The sequence below is a fragment of the Siphateles boraxobius genome, unplaced genomic scaffold (assembly GCF_051911475.1).
Source record: "Siphateles boraxobius isolate OS27281-9 unplaced genomic scaffold, OSU_SipBor_1 102, whole genome shotgun sequence".
Lineage (NCBI taxonomy): Eukaryota > Metazoa > Chordata > Actinopteri > Cypriniformes > Leuciscidae > Siphateles > Siphateles boraxobius.
Window position 1 is genome coordinate 565,749 of NW_027508703.1, and position 25,819 is coordinate 591,567.

The following is a 25,819-nucleotide window of genomic DNA, read 5'->3' on the forward strand; positions in this document are numbered from 1 at the left end:
AATCAGATTACTTATTTTCAAGTAACACATAACTTTTAATTAATTTACAACAAAATATACGAGTTACTTTTTCAAATAAGTAACACAAGTTACTTTGTTTTCCCATGTTGACTGACAGCTCTCCCGTCCCCACGTTGAGAGAATCGTAAATGCAGAGATGTATTAAATACTTTATGTATTTAATCTCTCTGTATTAACCAATGTCTTTGCTGCTGACCTTCGAAGATCCAAATCAACCATACTAATAAGCAAAAATGACTTTAGATAAACATCACATTTGAGTAATAGTTTTTATTGTTATTATTGCTAAAGTAAGAGTGTTAAACTTTCTTCTCCTGCGTCCTGTTCTTCTGAGGTCCAGAATGGCAGAACCGCTGAGATGTTTGTTTGAGCGGCAGGGCTGTGCAGCTGTGAATTTGCGTTTCCTTCATTCTGAGGCTTATTCACTTCCCCATTTGCTGCCAAAAAATATAACTTTCTTTCTTATTAAAAAACAAACAAGCCAAAAAAAAAAAGTAATGCAAAAGTAACAGTGCATTACTTTCCATAAAGAGCAACAAACAAAAAAATAACTAAAACTTTTAGGAAGTAACACAGTATTCAGGAATTCATTACTTATAAAAAGTAACTTTCCCTAACACTGACCATTATCAAATATATAACCTCAAGAGAGATCTACTAATTCAGAAAAAAATTAAGAGAACTGAAAAAAGCATGTATTTAAAACTGGTGAGGAAAATGTACACAAGCCGATTCCAGACCCAACATTCTGATCTAAACACAAGAAATGGTTTTCCAGCAGGTTACGATCAGGGTTGAAATATATTTGGTATACTGGGAATCAGTGACCCAGGAAAATGTGCATTTCATTCTGATAAAGAAAAAGTAGCCAACAAATGGACTAGAAACAATGCATCAAACAATGAACAGCTAGACCAAATAAATAAATAATCCTCTACGTTTAAACTTGAATAGAATCAAAGTATAGCATGATGATGTGAAGGTAAGAGACTGTATTTCATGAATCAAACAATCAAACCAATGTGGAATCTGAATAATTATAAAAAAGGTTAAAAGCATTCTACTGAAATAATTCAAATGACAAAATAAAAATCAGTCTTGTAGAATGTAGTGTTTCCGCTTTCTTCATGCCTTTCCAGCATTTCCATTTTGTTTATTAACTTTGATAAAAAGAAAGAAATTGGTTCAAGACAAAACAATTTTGAAATAAGCAGCTAAAACTAAAGAAATATGATCAGCACAGTTGCATTCAGCGATAGTCATAGTTTTTCATCCCGATATGTTTGTAATAAAGGGAGAAAGCCAGACAAGGCGACGGAATGGCCATTAGTTTTAGGGTGTATGTCCAATATGTGCATCTCCTCTCTCCTCATCTCCTGAAGGATCTTCTGCATCCCTCCTTTGATTGGCTGCTCTGTAAGAGGAAGGAAGTCTCATGAATTATACATTTACATTCAAACATTGACAAAATACAGAAACCGGCACAGGAATATAAAACTTGGAGGTCACAAAATCCCAATTAAATATACAGAAGTAATAGTGACACAGGGCACTGTTTTAAATGTGGTACATCTACGCTTTACCAGATGCACACTTTTATCAGATTTTATAATCTAGATGTTGATTTGTGGGTGCCACATCCCCGCATGAAGCCGGTATTATACAAGTCATGGATTCATGTGGAGAACCAGGACAGACTTATCGGATTGTCAATCCTGTGGACTCTGATGAGATAATAGTATGCAGTCTTATACACTGCCTGTGTCTCCTCTGTTGCCAAGCCGTTCTGGCTCCCAGCCAAAATCCTCTTCTCTGGAGTGGGAAGTATCTCTGGTGTTCCCCAGGATCTGGAGGGGAAGTTCTGAGTACATCATTTGAGAGACTAAAATTTGGGACCTCAGTATTTCTAAAAGCCTGCATCCGGCCCCGGCCAAGGCCACATCCACTGTAACTGTTGTCAATCCCTCCACAGTTAGTATGCAACCAAATAATGTTCAGCTATTGGTATATTGTCAACAAACCACGGCTATTTACAATCAGCATTAAGGACCCGTTTATTATTTAAAATAGTAATTTATAACAGTACCTGGCAGTTACTGAAATAACACATCATTTCAAATCCCTTACCTTAGTCTCAAATCAGGAATCTGAAAAACAGAGCGGAGAAAAGAAGTTATTCATTTTAAATCACTGTTCTTTTGCTATATCATACACCTGCGTGTCACGACTGTCAGTGGCTGTGAGACTAGGAGAGCTGTCTTTCCCTGCCTTCAATAATCAAAATGTATATGTCAGTTCTGCAATCATGATGATGTGTTGACAGTTTCGAAAGTATGTCATAATATAGTAATGTGTTATAGTTGCCATAAAGTATATCTCCATACAGAAGCTTTAGGTCATGCCCATCCTGTGATAGAACATGTCAGCCCTTATCTAAAACTTTGCTTTCCCAAGGGCGTCTTGATTTCAACCAGTGGTTTCTGATGAGATTGTTACCGTTGGTTGCTTGCTACACAGGGGTGTGAAGTAACGAATTACAAATACTCACGTTACTGTAATTAAGTAGTTTTTTTCAGAAATTGTACTTTTTTGAGTAGTTTAAAAATTTTGTAATTTTACTTTTACTTGAGTACATTTTAAGTGATGTATCGGTACTTTTTCTCCGCTATTTTCCTTCTGTTTGTGGTCGTTACTCGTTACATATGCTTGTTTTAGCCTAATTTCATTTTATTTTTATCCATCAACGTGATTGGATTGAGTAAGCGGTCTCGTGACTGTCATCAAATCAGATTAAGCATAGAACAACTTTAACCGCCTATTCCTGCTGTTACTCGTGACTGCTGTGGAAGTGCATTCTTCACGCATCAATTCAATCCAGATATCAGCGCCTTCCTCTAATATGCTAAGGTACATTTCACATTTCTGCTTAATATGATATTTATTTAGGCTGGCCTGTCTAAATGGACTAACATTTGGTCTGAGGTTGGGGGTATTGCGTGACGAGTTCATAATGCGGTGAATTCCCGCTCCAGTTTACTTCACAATCACATTATACAGAGACGCGCGTCACGATCTGTGCACTGCCGCGTCTCGCGCTCGCCATGCCGCCAGATTCAGAATCAGTGCACTCTATCAACCATGGCGTTAACTTGAACTGCATTTATTCTGTCAGTCTGTGACTAACGTTACAGCTCGTTAATAAACAACGTTTTTTGATTGATCCATTATACAATCCGTCTTCATTTGGCAAGTGCACTCGCGCAAAAACATTTTTCATGTTGAACTTTTGTTTTTTTGTGTGTGGATGCTGCTGATAAAACAGCTTCGCCGAGACTACAAAGAGACATGCGTGTGTGTGTGTTTGTTTGTTTCTTTTGTAAAAGTTTCCTGGATATAACTTCCCTATTTAATGCACAATTTTCCTTACAAATTATATTATCAGCATTACAATGTGAGTAAATGTAGCCGTGTAAAATGTAAGGGATGATGCCACCCTTCTAGAACAATGTGCTTTTACGTTTAAATTCTAACATATTTAATAGCATGGAATTAAAGTGTGTAATTAGTGTTAGCTCACTATCTTAGCCTTTTTCAGTGCATTAGGTGAGGTAATCTGATAATATTACTGATTCTCATTTATCAAAACACTAACATTATACCGTTTTGGAGAGAAATTGGGTATTTTTTAATCTCTCTATTTAACCCATCTCATGGTGTGTGATGCTGAACTATCATATGAGTTTCTAAAGGTTTTTGAATTCTTTGCACAGTTATGAATATTTATATTTTATGTGCAACAATAGCATGCTCAGGCCCAGTTTTTTTCGCCTAATTTTAAATGCTTTTTCCCCCCAAATAATATGATTTAAATGGTGATGAGTGTACTGATTTGATGCATTTTAAAAAGATGGATGATATATATTCTTCAATCCTTCTGACAAAGAAGAAAATATAATGTGAATTACAGTATGTGCAATTTTTTTTTATTTATAAATTGTAGTGCACAGTGTTTATTATAAGGGGTAGAATCCGCAGCTCAGTACTCACTACTCACTACTCATGAGTACTTTTAAATAAGCTACTTTTTTACTCTTACTCAAGTAGTTTTTTGGACAAGTACTTTTTACTCTACTCACACTACATTTTTTGGAATGTAATGGTACTTTTACTTGAGTATGTTTTTTCAGTACTCTTTCCACCACTGTTGCTACACTTACATTTGTCCATTCAGCAGATGCTTTTATGAAAACTGACTTACAAACACAGGCAGATGTGTTTGATTAAACACTGCAGGTCAGTGAATCTCCAGGACCAGAGTTGCACCTCTCTCTTTTGAGCCAACATTATTTCTTAGTCCCACAATGCCAGGTTTCAGGAGTAACTAGTTGTGCAGGATAATCTGCCACTGACTTAAATATTTGTCAGGAAGCGCAGAAGGATGGATAACTGTAGATGAACAGGTGAGAAACAACAGCAGTCAGTAGCCAAATTTCCACCGGAATTACCAGGAACAATTTGTCCCAGGAACTTTTCCCCCCAAGACCTGTTGCTTTCTGCGTTTCTACCACAGTCTAAAGTACCGTGAAAATGTAGGACTGCATGCACCGCAACAGATTTTTAAAAATGGTGGTTGAAATAAAATGCTGCGTGGTGTCAACGAATCAAAATGCGGCATGAACTCCACCAATCAGCATGTTCAGTGCCCAAGTCCCACCCCCGAAAGTTCCTGAACTTTGGTTATCGCAAGCAGGGACTTTCTGAGGGGGAAATATTTACCCAGAACTTCATTTAGACCCTGGATCCTGTGGTCGAAACACACCGAGTACCACCCCAAAGTCCCTAGTTCCTGGGGGAAGTTCATGCGGTGGAAACGGGCTAATGAATGAATCCAGCAATGGATGGTATTACCAGAAAGCTGAAATCGTCTATGCCTTCACCTAGTCCTCGATCTTAAGGACTTAGTGACTAAAACAACCACCACTTAGACTGCAAAGCAAATCTCTTTGACCACCTGCTTTCACAGTTTGATCAATGTCCTTTAACATTACAACACATTGACTGTCAAATATGTCTGCTACAATTCCATATCTGAAATGTGATTTGTTCTTGCATTCCTGTAGCTTATACATTGAATGCAATGTAAGTTGCTTTGGATAAAAGCATATGCCACATGTGTAAAAGTATTATAAATATACTTATCTTAGTTAACTAGCCCAAACCTCTTCATGCATTATTACTGTTTTTTTTTCTTTCAGTAAGGCTTCATTGAAATAATGTGTGATGTGAGAAGCTTGACTCACCAGTGGTCTGGGCTCCAGCAGAGCTCCAGGTGCCGGTGCTGGTCCGCTGGCCAACAGCGGGGCGAGGGACATTGGCGCGACCCCGTCCTGCTCCATCTGATCCAGGTCGCTCAGCTGCTGTGTGATGGAGTCCATTTCCTCCTGAAGCTTCTCCGTGTGGACACTGATCTCAGAGATCTTCTCGGCGGCCTGGGCAGTGAGGAAAGCCTCCTTCAGATCCACCAGGTGTAGGACACGCCACTCCTCCAGCCGAACCAGCCGGTGCAGCTCGTCAAACTGATCGTTCACAAACCGCTCCAGCTCTTCCACACCCATCTACGAACAGCCAAGCAGTAGAGGTTTGCTATAGAGTTTATTGATTTATGCGAGTAAACGGTTCAATTTTGTTCAATTTATGATAATTTGGTGTAGTAACAAGTCTAATTACTATTGTGCAAAGACAACTACAGGATTGATGCTTTCTCCCATGGAATATTGTTCAGCTATGAAACTGTCTGTTCCTGATTCAGACAAGCTTGTTCATGCATTCATAACCACAAGACTAGATCATTATATTTACAACTGGATGGATGTAGTCTCCATAAACACACTGCAGTTTGTTTAAAACACAGCAGCTGAGGTACGGAGATTTAGAGGTAAAGTCTTTTCCTAAATGACTCCTAAATATCTCTGTCCATATCATTTGCTTTCCCTCCTTCTACCACCAGTAGCAGCAGTTGGTTGTATTGCATTCACCTGCCATATTTTTCAATTATGAAACATGCTTTCTGTTCCTGATATAAAAAATGCTAGGACATATATTGACCTCAAGACTATTACTATAACCGTCCTATTGTTTGGTTACAAATCCAGCAGCTAGTGTCTTTACCTGATCCAGAAGATTTGATTTGTTATTGACACATTGGCTACATGTTATTCTTCGATTATGAAATACTGCTACTTTCTCCATTCACACTGACCCCTTATTTGCACTGCACACGTCTGCGGTTAATCTGTGCTCCACACGGTGCCAACACACACCAGGAGCGTTTCAGAAGCGAAGCGACTGGATGCGCAAGACCACATGATTTGCATGTCCTATGTAGTTTTTCTTCATTTTTCGAGTTTTTTTCTTGATTTTTGGGGTTTTACCATGGGTAAGTTATTATCAATTAAATGCAATTATAATTGTAATTATAAGCCCTTATCTTGTATCTATATTTCACATACAGTGCCTGTGAGCAGGAGGAGAACACTGGCTTTTGGACGTGGTATAGACTAGGCGCTAGAGGTTGCACACGACGGCAGTCCAGAGGCATCCGATTCAGAGTCTCTGAAATGCTCTTTTAATGATGGAATTCATCTGGACTAAAGAGATGCATAAATAAGTCGCATTTCATGACACATCTATATTTTTTTTGCTCAATACTTCCTTGTGTGCAAGCATGTGAGGAAGTTTAAGGCAATAATGTGATGAGCGTGACTCACGTCTGGGCTGATCCACTTGTTCTTGATCCTCTCTGATATTTCCTGCGTGCGCTCCAGCAGATCGATGCCTTCTCTGCTCTGAAACACACACAAACCATGAACATGTCGACACTGCTGTCCACTATCTCTCTGATGACGTCACACACAAACCATGAACATGTCGACACTGCTGTCCACTGTCTCTCTGATGACGTCACAAACAAACCATGAACATGTCAACACTGCTGTCCACTGTCTCTCTGAAACACACACAAACCATGAACATGTCAACACTGCTGTCCACTGTCTCTCTGAAACACACACAAACCATGAACATGTCAACACTGCTGTCCACTCTCTCTCTGAAACACACACAAACCATGAACATGTCAACACTGCTGTCCACTGTCTCTCTGAAACACACACAAACCATGAACATGTCAACACTGTTGTCCACTGTCTCTCTGAAACACACACAAACCATGAACATGTCAACACTGCTGTCCACTGTCTCTCTGAAACACACACAAACCATGAACATGTCAACACTGCTGTCCACTCTCTCTCTGAAACACACACAAACCATGAACATGTCAACACTGTTGTCCACTGTCTCTCTGAAACACACACAAACCATGAACATGTCAACACTGCTGTCCACTGTCTCTCTGAAACACACACAAACCATGAACATGTCAACACTGCTGTCCACTGTCTCTCTGAAACACACAAACCATGAACATGTCAACACTGCTGTCCAATGTCTCTCTGAAACACACACAAACCATGAACATGTCAATACTGCTGTCCACTGTCTCTCTGAAACACACACAAACCATGAACATGTCAATACTGCTGTCCAATGTCTCTCTGAAACACACACAAACCATGAACATGTCAATACTGCTGTCCAATGTCTCTCTGAAACACAAACAAACCATGAACATGTCAATACTGCTGTCCACTGTCTCTCTGAAACACAAACAAACCATGAACATGTCAATACTGCTGTCCACTGTCTCTCTGAAACACACAAACCATGAACATGTCAATACTGCTGTCCACTGTCTCTCTGAAACACAAACAAACCATGAACATGTCAATACTGCTGTCCAATGTCTCTCTGAAACACACACAAACCATGAACATGTCAATACTGCTGTCCAATGTCTCTCTGAAACACAAACAAACCATGAACATGTCAATACTGCTGTCCAATGTCTCTCTGAAACACACAAACCATGAACATGTCAACACTGCTGTCCACTGTCTCTCTGAAACACACACAAACCATGAACATGTCAACACTGCTGTCCACTGTCTCTCTGATGGCGTCACAAACAAACCATGAACATGTCAACACTGTTGTCCACTCTCTCTCTGATGACGTCACACACAAACCATGAACATGTCAACACTGTTGTCCACTCTCTCTCTGATGACGTCACACACAAACCATGAACATGTCAACACTGTTGTCCACTCTCTCTCTGATGACGTCACACACAAACCATGAACATGTCAACACTGTTGTCCACTGTCTCTCTGATGACGTCACACACAAACCATGAACATGTCAACACTGTTGTCCACTCTCTCTCTGATGACGTCACACACAAACCATGAACATGTCAACACTGTTGTCCACTGTCTCTCTGATGACGTCACACACAAACCATGAACATGTCAACACTGTTGTCCACTGTCTCTCTGATGACGTCACACACAAACCATGAACAAGTCAACACTGCTGTCCACTGTCTCTCTGATGGCGTCACAAACAAACCATGAACATGTCAACACTGTTGTCCACTCTCTCTCTGATGACGTCACACACAAACCATGAACATGTCAACACTGTTGTCCACTCTCTCTCTGATGACGTCACACACAAACCATGAACATGTCAACACTGTTGTCCACTCTCTCTCTGATGACGTCACACACAAACCATGAACATGTCAACACTGTTGTCCACTGTCTCTCTGATGACGTCACACACAAACCATGAACATGTCAACACTGTTGTCCACTCTCTCTCTGATGACGTCACACACAAACCATGAACATGTCAACACTGTTGTCCACTGTCTCTCTGATGACGTCACACACAAACCATGAACATGTCAACACTGTTGTCCACTGTCTCTCTGATGACGTCACACACAAACCATGAACATGTCAACACTGTTGTCCACTCTCTCTCTGATGACGTCACACACAAACCATGAACATGTCAACACTGTTGTCCACTGTCTCTCTGATGACGTCACACACAAACCATGAACATGTCAACACTGTTGTCCACTGTCTCTCTGATGACGTCACAAACAAACCATGAACATGTCAACACTGCTGTCCACTGTCTCTCTGAAACACACACAAACCATGAACATGTCAACACTGTTGTCCACTGTCTCTCTGAAACACACACAAACCATGAACATGTCAACACTGTTGTCCACTGTCTCTCTGAAACACAAACAAACCATGAACATGTCAACACTGTTGTCCACTGTCTCTCTGAAACACACACAAACCATGAACATGTCAACACTGCTGTCCACTGTCTCTCTGAAACACACAAACCATGAACATGTCAACACTGCTGTCCAATGTCTCTCTGAAACACACACAAACCATGAACATGTCAATACTGCTGTCCACTGTCTCTCTGAAACACACACAAACCATGAACATGTCAACACTGCTGTCCACTGTCTCTCTGAAACACACACAAACCATGAACATGTCAACACTGTTGTCCACTGTCTCTCTGAAACACACACAAACCATGAACAAGTCAACACTGCTGTCCACTGTCTCTCTGATGGCGTCACAAACAAACCATGAACATGTCAACACTGTTGTCCACTGTCTCTCTGAAACACACACAAACCATGAACATGTCAACACTGTTGTCCACTGTCTCTCTGAAACACACACAAACCATGAACATGTCAACACTGTTGTCCACTGTCTCTCTGATGACGTCACAAACAAACCATGAACATGTCAACACTGTTGTCCACTCTCTCTCTGATGACGTCACACACAAACCATGAACATGTCAACACTGTTGTCCACTGTCTCTCTGATGACGTCACACACAAACCATGAACATGTCAACACTGTTGTCCACTGTCTCTCTGATGACGTCACAAACAAACCATGAACATGTCAACACTGCTGTCCACTGTCTCTCTGAAACACACACAAACCATGAACATGTCAACACTGTTGTCCACTGTCTCTCTGAAACACACACAAACCATGAACATGTCAACACTGTTGTCCACTGTCTCTCTGATGGCGTCACAAACAAACCATGAACAAGTCAAGATCAGTTTCACCAAAGACGAACTACTGGACATTAGGAAACACACACCAGAAACCTTTTCTACAGTTTTTGATTATTCGGCCGTTTTGCAGGACATTCTCGTCGGAGGGGCAGCGGTGTTGTTCAAACGCGCGGTCAGACGCAAACGCAGGAAGCGCGCCGGCGCGCTGGTTAAACTCCGTGAGCGCGGCCTGCGCACTGCACTCCCCAGTATTCATCTCGCGAATCTCAGATCCCTTCCTAACAAAACGGATGAACTTCTTCTCCTCACCCGCACTAACAAGGACTTTTTAAACTCTGCTGCTTTGTGCTTCACTGAAACCTGGCTGAGTGAAGCCATACCGGACAACGCAATACATCTGCCGGGCTTCCAGCTGTTCCGAGCGGATCGCATCGCGGAGCTAACGGGGAAAACAAGAGGTGGTGGATTGTGTTTCTACATTAACGAAAGTTGGTGTTCAGATGTAACATCACTGAAGAAGATGTGCTCTCCTAATTTAGAGGCACATTTCATAAACTGTAAACCCTTCTACTCGCCTCGGGAGTTTTCCTCTTTCATTCTCGTGAATGTTTACATCCCTCCAGACGCGTGTGTGAGCGCGGCGCTACAACAGCTGGCTGAACAAATATCTGAAACAGAACAAAGGTATCCTGACTCTCTTTTAATCATTCTTGGGGATTTTAATAAAGCAAATCTTTCCCGTGAACTACCAAAATACAGACAGCACGTTACATGTCCCACAAGAGACAGTAATATACTGGACCACTGTTACACCACAATAAAAAATGCGTATCACTCCGTCCCACGGGCAGTTTTGGGGCTATCTGATCACTGTTTGGTTCATCTCATACCGACCTACAGGCAGAAACTGAAATCAGCTAAACCTGGAATACGGACTGTAAAAAGATGGACTAATGAAGCAGAGCAGAATCTACAGGCCTGCTTTGATTTCACTGATTGGACTGTTTTTGAAGCTGCTACCAACGATCTGGATGAGCTCACAGATACTGTAATATCATATATAAGTTTCTGTGAGGATACATGCATTCCTACCAAGACATTCTTATCATTTACTAATGATAAACCATGGGAGTTACTGGGAAACTCAAACATCTTCGTCATGCCAAAGAGGATGCCTACAGAAGTGGGGATAAAATCTTGTATAACCAGGCCAGAAACAGACTGACAAAGGAGATCAGAGTTGCTAAAAGAAGCTACTCTGATAAACTGAAAAAACAGTTTTCTGCCAACGACCCATCATCAGTCTGGAATGGCCTGAGGAACATCACCAACTACAAGTCACCATCCCCTCGATCTGTGGACAATCAACACCTGGCTGACGATTTAAATTCATTTTACTGCAGGTTTGAAAAGCCCTCATTCACACCACACACCGGCTCTAACCTGCACTTCACACATTCACCATCACCTCCTGCACTCCCACTCCCCCCTCCTGCCATCCAACCTGAGCTTAAGGTCTGTGTGGAGGACGTGAGCAGAGTCTTCAAAAAACAGAAGACTAGGAAAGCCTCAGGCCCAGACGGCATCTCATCTGCTTGTTTAAAAGCCTGCGCTGACCAACTGGCCCCGGTCTTCACGCAGATCTTCAATAGATCATTGGAGCAGTGTGAAGTTCCCTGCTGCTTCAAACGCTCCACTATCATTCCGGTCCCCAAAAAACCCAACATCACTGGACTTAATGACTACAGACCTGTAAGGTGCGTTCTCTCCCCACTGCTCTTCTCCCTGTACACTAATGACTGCACTTCTAAAGACCCCACTGTCAAGCTCCTGAAATTTGCAGACGACACCACTCTCATCGGTCTCATCCAAAACGGTGACGAGTCTGCTTACAGACTGGAGGTTGAACAGCTGGCTGTCTGGTGCAGTTATAACAACCTTGAGCTGAACACGCTCAAAACAGTGGAGATGATCGTGGACTTCAGGAGGAACAGCTCAGCACTCCTCCCACTCACCATCATGAACAGCACTGTGGAAGCAGTGGAGTCATTCAGGTTCCTGGGCACTATCATCTCTCAGGACCTGAAGTGGGATAATCACATTGACTCCGTTGTGAAAAAAGCCCAGCAGAGACTGTACTTCCTTCGCCAGCTGAGGAAGTTCAACTTGCCACAGGATCTGCTGATTCAGTTCTACTCAGCCGTCATTGAGTCTGTCTTGTGCACTTCCATCACTGTCTGGTTTGGTTCAGCTACCAAATCAGACATCAGGAGACTACAACGGACAGTCCGGACTGTGTAGAGGATTACTGGTGCCCCCCTGCCGAGCCTCCAGGACCTGTACTCTTCCAGAGTGAGGAAGAGAGCAGGTAAAATCATTACAGACTCCGCTCACCCTGGACACCACCTATTTGAACTGTTACCATCAAGACGGCGACTCAGATCACTGGCCACAAGAACATCTCGGCACAGGAACAGTTTCTTCCCACAGGCCATTTCCCTCCTGAACAGTTAACACTCCTCCCAAGGCATATGCTTTAAGTGCAATACTCCCACTGTTTAGTGCAATACCCTACAACTCAGGTGATACTTATATGTAGATTTATTTATTTATAATATTCAAAACACTGTAAATATGTTCATAATCTGTAAATCTGCAAATGTCGACTATTCTGACTAAACCCAACTGTGATACTTTTATTCTCATATATTTCTATTTCTATTTTTTATTCTTATAATTTGTAGTATTATGTTTCATGTTGTATCTGTATATGTCCACTGGAAGCCTCAGTACCAAAACAAATTCCTTGTGTGTGCAAGCACACTTGGCAATAAAGCTCTTTCTGATTCTGATTCTGATTCTGATGATGTCACAAACAAACCATGAACATGTCAACACTGCTGTCCACTGTCTCTCTGATGACGTCACACACAAACCATGAACATGTCAACACTGCTGTCCACTGTCTCTCTGATGGCTTCCGGCTCCCTCTGCTGGTCTGTCCTCAACACTGACTCATTCCCTGCACACTTGTGTTCGGCTTCTTCAATAAACAAACCAGTCTACAATTTGAGGATTTTTTAAAATTTTTTGTTTGTTTTTGTTTTGCATGAATACATTAATTTAAGCACAAAAGTCAGATTTGGACACTGACAGTCTGAACGTAGCCAGAATTTTGGAACTAACTTTTGGTGATCTAACCCGATGTGTCCTAAATGACAGCATTATAACCAGTGCTGTGTGTGTGTGTGCGTGTGTGTGTGTGTGTGATTTATGAGGACAGAAATTTGTATAATGACACTCTGGAATGGCTTTAAAAACATTCTAAAAAGTGTTTTATTAAAATGTAAAAATGCATAAAGTTTTCTGTGATGGGTAGGTTTAGTGTGTGTGTGTGTGTGTGATGGGCAAGGTTAATTTAGGGGGATAGAATATACAGTTTGTACATCATAAAAACCATTACGCCTATGGAATGTCCTCACGAGTTTGTGTGTGTGTGTGTGTGTGTTCACTGACCTTCTGCCACAGGTAGGCCTCTCTGAGAGTGATAATCTCATGTTCTCTGTGATCTCCCTGCACGGCACACACAACACAGATGACCCGCTGGTCTTGTTTACAGTAGAGCGAACCCTCCTGATCATGTTCTTTACATTTCAGCCTCTCCACTGTCACAGTTTCTCTTTTCCCTGCTCCGGTGTGGGTCTGAAGCTCACGCGGTGCGGCGGCTCCCTGTGCTGCGCTGTCGGCCGGCGGGCACACACACTCCGGCTGCGGCTCGGGTGTGCGGTACGCCTGCAGCGGGTGAGCAGTACTCAGGGAGTGCTGGTCTGCATGGCTGCTGCAGAAGGCGAAGCGACAGCGAGTGCAAACCCACACCGCCGGCTGAGGCTCGTCCGGCTCGCACGCATCGCATGTGCCGTCCATCTGCGGCAGGTCCTCCTCCTTCAGACAGCTCCGGATTCCTCCTGAGGCATCCATGACCGTCAGGGGGGGGCGCTAACACGATGATGACAGGGAGTTTCTGGGTGGAAGCCTAAAAGTTTGAAAAGGACAATTGCATTTAAATGATTGGCATTAATGCCAAGTTTACACTGCACGATTTTCAAACTCGTCAGGTCACTGTTCCTTCCACAGTGCACGACTATCTGGGGTAGCATTCAGTCGCTGCTGTGTTCACACTGAACGAGAGATCGGCGACAGGAGGTTTCACACTGCATGACTTTACAGTAGGAAGAATCGCCAACAACTCTGTCTGGTCCGCAAACTACGTTTCAACAACCAAACACACACGAGAAGTGATACGGATATAAGCAAGATCAAGTGTGTGTGAGACTAGAATTGTTATTAAAAATGATAGCCTGCAAGAAGCTTGCGATCCAAATTGTCTGTGCTCTGAAAACGACAAAAAGAAAAGAGATTATGCAGGAGGAAATGCTTGGGGAGACGTGGGGAGAAAGCATTGTGTTCTGCAAAGACAGTTGGGGGTAAATAAATAATGTTGCTACTGGTCAAACAAATGTTTGTGCTTTGTTTCTGTTTGATATAATTGTACAAAATACTGCTATTCTGGTCTATAACTCCTCCCTGAACATCCCGCTGCCCTGTTTCTTGCTCTTTCATTGACTTTAGGTCATCGCAGATGTAGTTTTCAGTCAGAAAACTTTCACACAGCAGGATTGTGAATCGCCGACAGGTCCAGATATTTAGCATGCCAAACATCTCACAGGCGTCGGCAATTCTCCCAGATCGCGTCTTTTAACACCGATTTGCCTCCGATTTTGGGCATTTGTCTGCGATTGAAAATCGGACCGAAAATCATGCAGTGTGAACACGGCATAACAGTAATGTGTGTATGGTTCAGTCACCTAAAAGTGTATAGCAATAATGCATTGTAATTAGTTTGCTAATATAAAATTTTGGGCCATTTGCCATCAATCTTCTTCTTGCAGCTGTTTTATATGGAGGTTTTCCACTTGTACCCATGAGTGGGTTTTCGCAGGTTTCCGTGAGCTCACAAAGTTATGTACAGTACAGAGTAATATATGTTTATTGTAAGCAAGATCATCCAGTCATTGTCCCGTCTCGGAAAACAAACATTTACCTTTCATTTCTCTTTAAAGGGGATGAAAAAAGACTCAAAAAAGACTGGCTATTGGGCCTGGAGCGTCAACAGTTTGGAGTTTATGTCATTAGCCATTTTGCATTGTAAAATCTTGAAAGGAACCAGGCTGATTTTAGTGGGCAGTATTACAGATTTAGTTCAGTGCTTACTGCACTTTTCCGTACAATCCTGACACTGTAACCTTACAGGTCAATCACTTTAGTAACATATCTAATTCATTCTCTGGGTTTTGTTAGTTTTCTCCATTATCATTAAAAGGAGTTTTTTTTTGTGTCCCGCCTCTGTCACCTTTGCACGTACTTTTGGGTATGTGACAAAAAACTGACCTTTTTATGCAAATTAAGATCTGTCTACAAACCCTTAATAAATCCTCATTCGTTTTTATTAATATCAAAATATGAATGACTAATTTTTAATTAATTATATTTGTGTATTTCTAATTATATTAATTATAATAAATATACTGTATAAAAATATATAAAATAAGCTTACAGATTATCATTATGTTGTTAGAATAAAATAATATTATGTTATCATAAAAGCCTTTAAAATTACAAAATATGTGTTGTTGTGGACCTAGCCTATACAAATGACAAACTATTCCAGTTCACTTGCATTGACTCTTGCAGAGATGTGAATATCTCATATTCACAAGTTTGGCTGTCGCTGTAAACATCACACTTTCATGTGCACATGTTGTTTCTAAAGCAATCATAACCTCAGGACAAAACCTTGAGTTGCTTGAGATGGTTCATGGCAAGTGTTGAGAGAATGTTGAATTGCAAGTGCTTGGATCTGTTTGGTTTTGTCAGCTCAGAACTAACCCTGTCAGACAGACTTCAGAAAACAACAACACTGCAGGTTAGCCATGTAGCATACACTACTGCTCAAACATCTGTGGTCAGCAAGCCTTTTTTATAAACAAACTACTGCTTTTATTCAGCACAATAGCTGTTAGGACGTTGTATTTTGTTAGGCAAGGTAATAAAGTCCAAGTCCTAGCTGTAGTCATTTAGCAGATGCTATTATCCAAAGCAATTTCTACCTGAGGACAGTAGAGTCTTGCTGAAACACACAATGAGGAAGTTCAGGAGTTACAACCAGCAAACAACCTTCCTGATCCTCACACAGAGAATTACACAAAAGGCTTCCCGCTCCTAACATGTAGCTTCAGCGAGTCTTCTGTCCAGCTCACAGCATGAGAAGGAAAGCTATTGTCTTGTGTTTTCTTCATGTATCCTCAGTCTTACCTCTGTCTTTCTGAAGTGGACACTTTCTTTGTCTCTGTGCTGCAGACGTATGACTCGCTGTGATGCTGCTGATGATTCTTTCTCTTCCCCCCTTTTTGTTAATTTTACTTGTATTCTTTCTGACTGCCCTGTTTTCACAGAGCTGTAACACAATACATGATGATCTCAGACTTCTGCTGCTACTCACACTGCCTGCACTTCCTTGTTTTGGTTTGGGGGTGTTTTTTCACTACTTCCTGTTTCTGCAAAACCAGCTGAAAGACAGTGACCAGCAACAGCAGACGGAGGAGGAGGACAAAAACATGGAAGGATACTCGGCTCTCTAAATATTTGTTGTTATTTAGTTGATTTAATGTTGGATTAATGTTGTTTAAATTACAAAATGGTTGCTTGGTTCTCTCTCTCTCTCTCTCTCTCTCTCTCTCTCTCTCTCTCTCTCTCTCTCTCTCTGTGACTGCTGGGAGTAGGCGGGGCATTGTGAGTGTGAGCCGTCAGTTGCTTCACTTGTACAACATGCTGTTGTGCTTTCAAGTCACCATGACATCAAAATGGTGAATTCTAGTTTTTTCGTTTTTTTTTTTTTTTTTTTCATGGAATATTGCAGTATTTCTTATAAATGATTTAAATTCATGTTTCTGGTTATCTTGAATCAGAATAAACTTCCCCTCCCCCAGAAGTGTTCCACTCATTTATAAGGCACAACAGGGAAGACATTTATTTTCACTCTTAAGCTAACCACTCTTGGTGGAATCAACATTAGTACAACACTTTGTTCCAATCATTCATTTCAGTTCAAGTTCTCATGGTTTTGATGTCTTCAGAATTAAAATTGATGGTTAAATTAAATGTTAGCAATCAAATAGAATGTCTAATTAATTGAAATAATGAAACTTATGCAATTCAACTTCAATTTATTAAAATCCTGTTTTATTTTCACAAATTCATTTTTTTTTTTACGGGCCCTATGGAATATTTACAAATGTGATATGTCACAAACACAACTGGCAGCCGTTTGAGAATCGCTTTCTGTGCATTTGTTGATCTTCGGACGCATGTGTATGTTTTGAAACACTTCTAGTGTCAGGAAGTGCTGACAAATTTACAAATAAGTGGACTGAAACCGTAGCACAATCATAGCTCGCTACAACCTCGCTACAACATGTTTGGCTTTACACTTGGGGCGGGAGCAGATTCATTTTGTATGGAAAGCCAGGAAGCTCAAAATCTCAAAAAAGCTCAAAAAGTGACTTTTAACACGTAAACAACATGTGAACAATGCGTCAACTATGTGTTGTCTGCGCGACAATGCGTGATCGCATGCGTCAATTCGCATACTTTTGATCCATCTGGCCACTTCAGTTGGAATGGGTGAGTGTGATGAGTTCCCGTTGGCTGCTGAGCACTAGGGTTAAACTATTTGTGAGCTTACAGGGGTTGCCTGACTCTATATTAGGATTGCAGTTTTCTGATTAACAGATAAAACACCCTTAATTTAAAACAAATTAATAAATATTTAAAAATAAATTAAATATGTGATAGGTGAAAAATTGGAAATCAGTGCAAAAATAGATAGAAATACAGCTGGAACCGCTTGTCTGATCATCATATTAGCTATGCTTCCATCCAAATATTTTTATGTGCATTTTGGGATATCGCATAAAAAAATGCTGGAATGAAACGCCAAGATAAAATCTAAAATAAAATCATAAAATCCAAAAATGTGCATAAAAAAACATGCGCTCAACTGAGTCGGATACATTTTTTATCCGATAAGAAAACATGTGCATAAACTACGAAACGTGCGAAACACATTTACAGAATAAATTCCACGAAGCACATCAAAAAAGACCTGAGACTTTGCTATGGGACGGCACAGTGGACCGATTTCTTTGCACCGCATCTGATATGCCGCTTAGGTTGTTCTTAAACACCTCAGCAAATCTGTCAACAAAGTGGTTCAGTATAATTACCTGAGAACTGTCTTACACGACTGCGTTCCCAAACAGCATCTGCCTCCGAAATCAAGATAACACGAAAACACGTTCATTGTGTTTTGTCTGCATGCTTTGAGACGCAAGTAATTTATAATATACGAAAACTATTATATACAGTGGCATCTCTTACTTTTCTCAGTATTATTTATCACAAGTTTATCAGGAAGTGACGATTTTGTTCTTTTAGACTCACTGGATAAAAACGATGCTTTATTCGAAAATGGTTTATGCAATATTCAAATTTTGTGTAGAAGTTATGTTCGCAACTTTTGGATGGAAACTAGCTATTGATGGCCTGTGAGATGAAGGGAGGGGACAGGGGCGATTCTAGGATTACAATATTAGGGTCTAATGAGGGTATGATTTAATAAACTTAATATATTGTTTGTATACCAGGGTAGCCCAGGTGAAAAAGACGTACTGTTAAATGTATTAAAAATGCATTAAAGTATATTTGTATTGTACTAAAAACATAATCAAGTACATTTTTAATACATTTAATAGTACGTCTTTTTTCCTGGGAGGCATTAACAATACAGTAGGTTCTAAACAACCCATCAAGTCAGTCCCTAAAAATTTAATTAATGTCTAATCATTTTAAATAACCAGCTAATATGTATTAATTACATTAATAATATAGACAAACCCCATATCACTGTAAATGTCTAGATTGGCAATATGTGGTTAAAATATTTTTGGGAACTACATTTGAGCAGTAAAATTAACTTTAAACAGGGTATCTGCACACTTTTTAAAGTTAAATTTAAGGTGTTTTAAGACCCTTTTAAGACCCGAAGAAATCAAAATTAATACCTTACATTAGGGGTCCGCAATATTGACAGAAATATGTCTCAATATTTTCAAAGTTTTGTTGATGATAATTAGATGATATTTTACTGATTGTGTTTGTGTACTGGTACCATGGCTGGTTTAGGCCTATTGTTGAATGATGAGCTGACTCACAAAGATATTCATATTTTTCATATTCTATGCAGTGGTCAGTTCACAGCAGTGACAGAAATTATTATTTTTTTATTGATAAGCAATATTTGCAAGCTTAAATTTATTTCCAGGGACATTAATCTTTTTTTTTTTTTTTACATAGAGATATACATAACCTTTTATGTCAAACTCTAACATTCAAATTAAATTATATTAGAATAATAACAATACCACTGTTACCAGTTAAGTTAAATCATTACATCAAAATCCATCTTTGCAGTGCAGAAATGACAAAGAAGTGGCATCAGAACTGGCATTAATATATTTACAATTGCATAAATAAAGCTATGAGACAGTTTTTTTTAATTCAATATTTAAATATGAACTGATTTCTAATTGTAACATTTTAATTAAAGGGTGCTTTAAATGTGAAACTAAACCCGCCAGTAGGCGGCGGCAAGTCACGGTCTTAGTGAGTCATTCATTCAACCGATTTGTTCAAATGGTTCATTCAAGAAAAATTGTTCATTGAATCGTTAAAACGATTTTTAAACGATTAAATAATTAAAACGATTCGTTCAAAACGCATATTTCAGTAAAAAAAATAATCGCTGTCTGTTGCATTGAGACTCTGCTACGAGTTCATTTTTAAATTCTCGTCTGTGAAATACATGGAAAACAAACAATATTGTTTTATGCAACTCACAATGTTCATTTATTGTTCATGATTTAACTGTTATATAAAATAAATATCACATTTGCTATTGTTCACGGGAAAACGGCCCTCTTGCTGATGTGATATTGTATGATAACAACATAATATGATATAAATATGAGACAAAAACTCATTTAGGGACAAACCTATAGCCTAAAGGCCCGTACACACCGGGACGAATATCGGCGCGCATTATTCGCACGCGTTTTTCAATGCGTTTTTTGTGTTCATACCCAAGCGATTTTCGCTGACGATGAGCCGAGTTTACATGCAAATTCATTCCCTGACATTAGATGGCGCTTAATGTAAAACAGAAATACCCCAGAAATAACAGAAAATGTTGGAAAAAGTTACAAGCCTATGTACATGAAAGACAATTAAACTCACCATCAAGGCCCATTTGCTCTGCAATACCACTCCATAACAGTTCTCTTTTATCAATATTTGTGTAGTCGCTGTCGCGTTTGTCATACAGTTCCTTTTGTTCCGACACCAACGAGACCAGCAGCTCTACATTTATCTCGGCTTGCATCTTCCTCGTCTTCTTCCCGCCGGCAGTGTGTAGACGCCATAGATGTCTATGGTAGACGCCACTTGGCGTATATCTTCTTCGCCGTTATGTATGTGTTCTCGGCAAGACCGTTTTGTGTTTGAGCGTCCCCAAGTTGTGTTTACTGTAACTTCAGAAGCTCCAGACACGTGAGCAAAAGCGCCGATCTCATTGGTCGGATAGTTTTTGACGGGGCGCGTCAAACCAAAAAAACAACCCCGAGGCGTTTTTTAAAAAATTACGCTTTTACACGTGGCGTTTTTCGCGTCGGTGTGCACACTCACATTGGCGCCCTTTGTTTAATCACGCGGCGTTATTCGCGCGCGAAAGTCGTCCCAGTGTGAACAGGCCTTAACTGCACACATCACGCAGTGAAAGCAAGCATGAGAGACAAATGCGACGTCACCTCGCAGTGCCAATGATCACAGTATCATAATAGACAATACACATCGCACACCACTACGCACATAAAAAAAATGAACTTACAATTGAACTGAAATTAACCAGCTTTCTTCTCCTCTCCTCCTGCTGTTCGCGTGTAGGAGACAGACGTAGTGCTGGCGCGAATGTGACGAGAAATGTCACGTGAACAAGCAAATCCACAAAGAACAAAAAATAAATAAAAAAGTACGCTAATTAGATAGTTTTAATTTGGAAAAAATTTCAAATTACCATCGAAAATTTAACATTTCATTAGTAAAAATAAGACTTTTTATGGCCTTAAATTTAAAAAATCTAATTTAAGACTTTTAAGACTTTTTAAGGATCCGCTGGGAACCTGTTAAAGAAGATCTAGCCTAAATTTCTCATTACATTCATGGAGATAACACAGGAAATGTGCCATGCTTTAGTCGAGGATTTCTGTCCCCTTGTGGAAAACAAACTCTTCTAACGTGAAAATGGCATGACATTAATCACTATAGCCAGTAGATGGCAGCAGTGGACCACTCATTAGCTCATTTGCCATTACCACTTCCTTTTATAGTGCTTTTTGCATGTTTTGCTTTTGGATTTATTATAAAATGGATATTATAGTTCTAATATAACACATTTGGGCAATTTTATTGCACTGAATTAAGAATTCAGTTTTATTGCACTGAATGAAGTATTATTGCACTGTGTAAAAGTTCTTTAAAATTATATTTGCCTTGCACACCTAGGGCCTCATTAATAGAATTTTGCATATAAACTGTCCTACATTTGATCCAAGATCATTTCTCAAATGTGTGTCATTAGTTGCATAGAAATTCCCGTCGAAAGTTTGTTTACCATCAGCCTGGCCACTCTGACCAATGTGGCACGTCTGCCGCGTCAACAGTGTTGCTCTTGGTGTTGGAAACATTGGAAACACAAGGCAAGGCAAGTTTATTTATATAGCGCATTTCATACACTATGGCAATTCAAAGTGATTTACATAGAAATTAATAAAAATAAAAGCAAAATAAAGCAAGGAAAATGAAAACAGTTATTCAAAATACTTTACGTAGAAAGGAATGGCAATTCAAAGTGCTTTGCATAGAAAATAAATACAAAATAAAAGCATCAGAATTTAAAACAGTTATAAAAGGAATTAAAAGAGATAAATGATACAGTTATAAAATTAATTGGAGTAAAATTAAAGTAGTAAAAAGATGATACATAGAATCCACTTCTCATCTGGTAAAACACCGGTGTATCTTATTTTGCATATAGTTTTACTCCTACACTGTGTATGTGGTGTTTATTCGACGCGCCTAAGAATTGAATAGAATAGAACTGTTTAGTACACAGTCCCTCACAAATAAATCTTCCTTCATACAAGACCACATCATCGACAATGAATTAGACTTGTGCATAAAAGAAACATGGCACCAGCCAGAGGTCTACTCAGCACTAGAAGTCTGTCTCCCCGGTTACAGCCAGGCTTGGGAGGGTGACTTTAAAAATGTATTCCATTACAGTTACAAATTACTTCATAAAAAAAGTATTCAGTAACGTAATCCAAGTACCACAATATGAAAGTAATGTAACTGATTACTTTTGGATTACTTCAAGGACAGATATTATTTAAAAAAAAACAACTTTTAATTTATTACGAATGTCACAGCCCTGAATAAATATTTATGTAAAGGACTATACAGACATTTAGTGGCTACAGTATGGTATTACAGTTTATTTTGTTTTATTTTTAACTTGACATGTACAAGGAAAAAATAAAATGGAAATGTTTCGTCAACAGGAAAATAGAGAATATATATTAATTTAAAGGGCTATACAGACATCTAGTGGCTACAGTACATATTACAGATTATTTTGTTGTATTTTTAACTAACATGTCGGCTACAAGGAAATAATAAAAACACAACATTTAAAACTTCTACACAATCTACATATTAGTTTATTTTAAAATAGGCCTACATGATGACTAAAGCCGTGATCTTTCTTAATTTGCCTGACTGAACTTGGGCCGTTGGCAGTGGGAGTTCCCCTACGTTACCTAGCAGCGAACATCGCGTTAAGTGAGACTGAGAAGAGATTATGAAAGGACATTTTAGGTACTAAAAAAGCTACTCCTAATTTCCAAGAAATGAAAGCATTTTTACCCGTGGGCAGCATCGTTTCTAGCAGCAGTGATTCAATCTGTGTCTGAGGAGATTGTTGTAGAGAGCTGTTATTTTGCGCATGCACCAGCGGGTGGCACACGTGACTCGTGTCGTGGGTCATTAATCAAGCAATGCTTAATATAGTGTTATTATGCCAAAATATAGATTTATTTAGTTTCAAATGAAACCATTGTAATCCTGAAAGTTTCCCCTTTTTTCAAAGGTAACTATAATCTGATTACTATGTTTTTTGACGTAACTGTAACAAATTACAGTTACTGGATTTTTGTATCCTGATTACATAACACTGTTACATGTATTCCGTTACTCCCCAACCTGGTTACAGCTATGTGGAGAAAGCACAACAATACTCCTCATCTATCGGCCCCCCAGACCAAACTCAGAGATGCATGACCTTCTTACAACACTCTGAACCACCTCTGCCAACATTATAATACTGTAGATTCTAATATTCATGTAGACACCCTAGTTTCTGCAACTACTGGACTCCCTCAACCTCCAACAACATGTTGATGTCCCCACACACTCCAGGGGGCACACACTGGACCTGGTCATCTCAAACTCCGCCCCCATTTGCAACATTTTTGTGAATGATCTGGGTGTCTGACACAAGGTCATCTCGAAGGAGTTGCCACTCCCCTTTTCCCACACCAGAACGGTCACCTTCTCCTGCACAGCCCTGTGGTACACTTGCAAACTGTGGAAGATGAAGACAGCTGGGTGAGTCCTTGAGTGGCGCCTCGGGGTCTCAGGACTGACTGTTCACAGGCAAGCCTACAGAGAGCATCCGAAGGCCTATGCAAGGTCCTTGTGGGACGCACGGTCACAGTTCTACTCCAATATCATCAACAATAGCCCTGGCAACTTTAAGAAACTTTTCTCTACTATAAATCACATCCACAAACCGCAAACTCACTCTCATTCAGAAGCCACAGAGAAGAGGTGCAACAACTTTCTCACTTTTTTCAGGAAAAAAGTAGACACTATCCGCTCCCTCCTATCCAGCTTCTCCACCGTGCCTGTCCAGACTGTCGACCCACAGCCTGGGACTTCCCAACCTCTCTGCTGTTTCTCTGACATCTCACAACAAGAGGTTGAGGACATCATCAGAAAGATGAAACTCTAACTCTACCTCAGGACCAACTCAACCCCCTCTGCTGCTGCCATCATCTACTTTGACCACCTGCCTGGAGAAGATAAAGGTGTGTTTGAAGCAACACTTCTAACAAAGCTAAAGAGCTCCAAGACTGAAGCCATCCTACTTGGCACCCCACACCAGGTCCGGACATCTGTCATTACCAGCATTACCTTCTATGGCCAGGATATTCCACTTTCAACATAAGCCACCAACCTGGGTGTTAGAATGGATTCTAATCTGACCTTTGAGGCTCACATCAAACATTTGTCCACGGGCTTTCTGTCTCACTCAGGATTGAGTACAGGGTCTCCCTCCTCACCCGCCAGTGCATCCATGGTGATAGCACTTCATTACATTTTACATTTACATTTATTCATTTAGCAGACGCTTTTATCCAAAGCGACTTACAAATGAGAACAATAGAAGCAGTTAAACTAACAGTAGGACAACAATACTCAAGTGCTATAACCCCTCTCAGTTTAACTTTAGTGCAATATTTTTTTAGTTTTTTTTTTTTAATAGAATAGAAGAGAAGAGAAAGTGTTAGTACTACTGAATCAAGTGCTGCCGAAAAAGATACGTCTTCAGCAGTTTCTTGAAAGTGGCGACTGACTCAGAAGCTCTGGTTGGGTTTGGCAGATCATTCCACCAACAGGGAACAGTCATGGTAAAGGTCCGAGAAAGAGATTTTGTGCCTCTTTGAGATGGTACCACAAGACGACGTCCGCTTGCAGAGCGCAAGTTTCTGGATGGCACATAAGTCTGAAGTAATGAGTTTACGTAAGAGGGAGCAGTGCCAGTGGATGTTCTGTAGGCAAACGTCAGTGCCTTGAATTTAATGCGAGCGGCCAGTGCAATTTAGTGAGGAGAGGAGTGACGTGGGCTTTCTTCGGCTCATTAAAGAACACTCTGGCTGCAGCATTCTGGATCAATTGTAGAGGTTTGACAGAGCAAGCTGGAAGACCAGCCAGGAGAGCATAGTCTTCAAAGTCTATGTATTTAAAGTCAAAGTATGGTAATGCCCCACGGAAGAGAGCTAGAGCATAAAAGAGCAACAGTTACAATGATCTTTTATCCCTTCCTTGACCATGCGACCGAAACCCAAATGTGAGACGTTCTCAAATGCGAAAGTTCCCCCATTGTACTAAAGGTGTGACAATTCATAGACCCCCGAAATACACACATCTTGGCCTACAGGCCTTGATCGCTATCAGCACCTCTGTGCCTTTAGGAGCTCCAGATGTTCCTTGGGGTAAGAGATAGGGGGGTTGAAAACAGTAAAGCAAATGTCTTTGTTCATTTTCACATTAATTTTTTTTTTTAAAACAATAGCATTTATATTTCTGTTTTTTTATTTTTATTTTTATTTTATTTTTTATGTTAGTAAGTCGTGTTAAAAAAATTCTCTGTGCATGATAAGCATTATGGTGTGATGG

At 40.2% G+C, this 25,819-nt stretch overlaps 1 protein-coding gene across 1 annotated transcript; it reads right to left on the bottom strand.

The window, feature by feature from the left end:
* Window positions 1–276: 276 nt before the first annotated feature.
* trim44 (tripartite motif containing 44) lies at window positions 277–16,884 on the bottom strand. Its single transcript, XM_077245531.1, has 6 exons — window positions 16,442–16,884; window positions 13,586–14,102; window positions 6,789–6,866; window positions 5,322–5,636; window positions 2,149–2,168; window positions 277–1,435 (listed from the first exon to the last, which is right to left on the bottom strand). Exons 2-6 carry the CDS (start codon window positions 14,045–14,047, stop codon window positions 1,354–1,356), a joined length of 957 nt encoding a protein of 318 aa, XP_077101646.1. The 5' UTR covers window positions 14,048–14,102; window positions 16,442–16,884; the 3' UTR covers window positions 277–1,353.
* Between the last annotated feature and the right edge of the window lie 8,935 nt (window positions 16,885–25,819).

Bases quoted from the DNA above. Each gene is read 5' to 3' on its own strand.
- trim44 (XM_077245531.1), bottom strand. From the start codon at position 14,047: ATGGATGCCTCAGGAGGAATCCGGAGCTGTCTGAAGGAGGAGGACCTG. The intron at 5,637-6,788 runs GTGAGTCACGCT...GGCTGTTCGTAG, and splicing joins ACAAGTGGATCAGCCCAGAC to ATGGGTGTGGAAGAGCTGGA. The intron at 1,436-2,148 runs GTAAGGGATTTG...TTCCTCTTACAG, and splicing joins ATTCCTGATTTGAGACTAAG to AGCAGCCAATCAAAGGAGGG.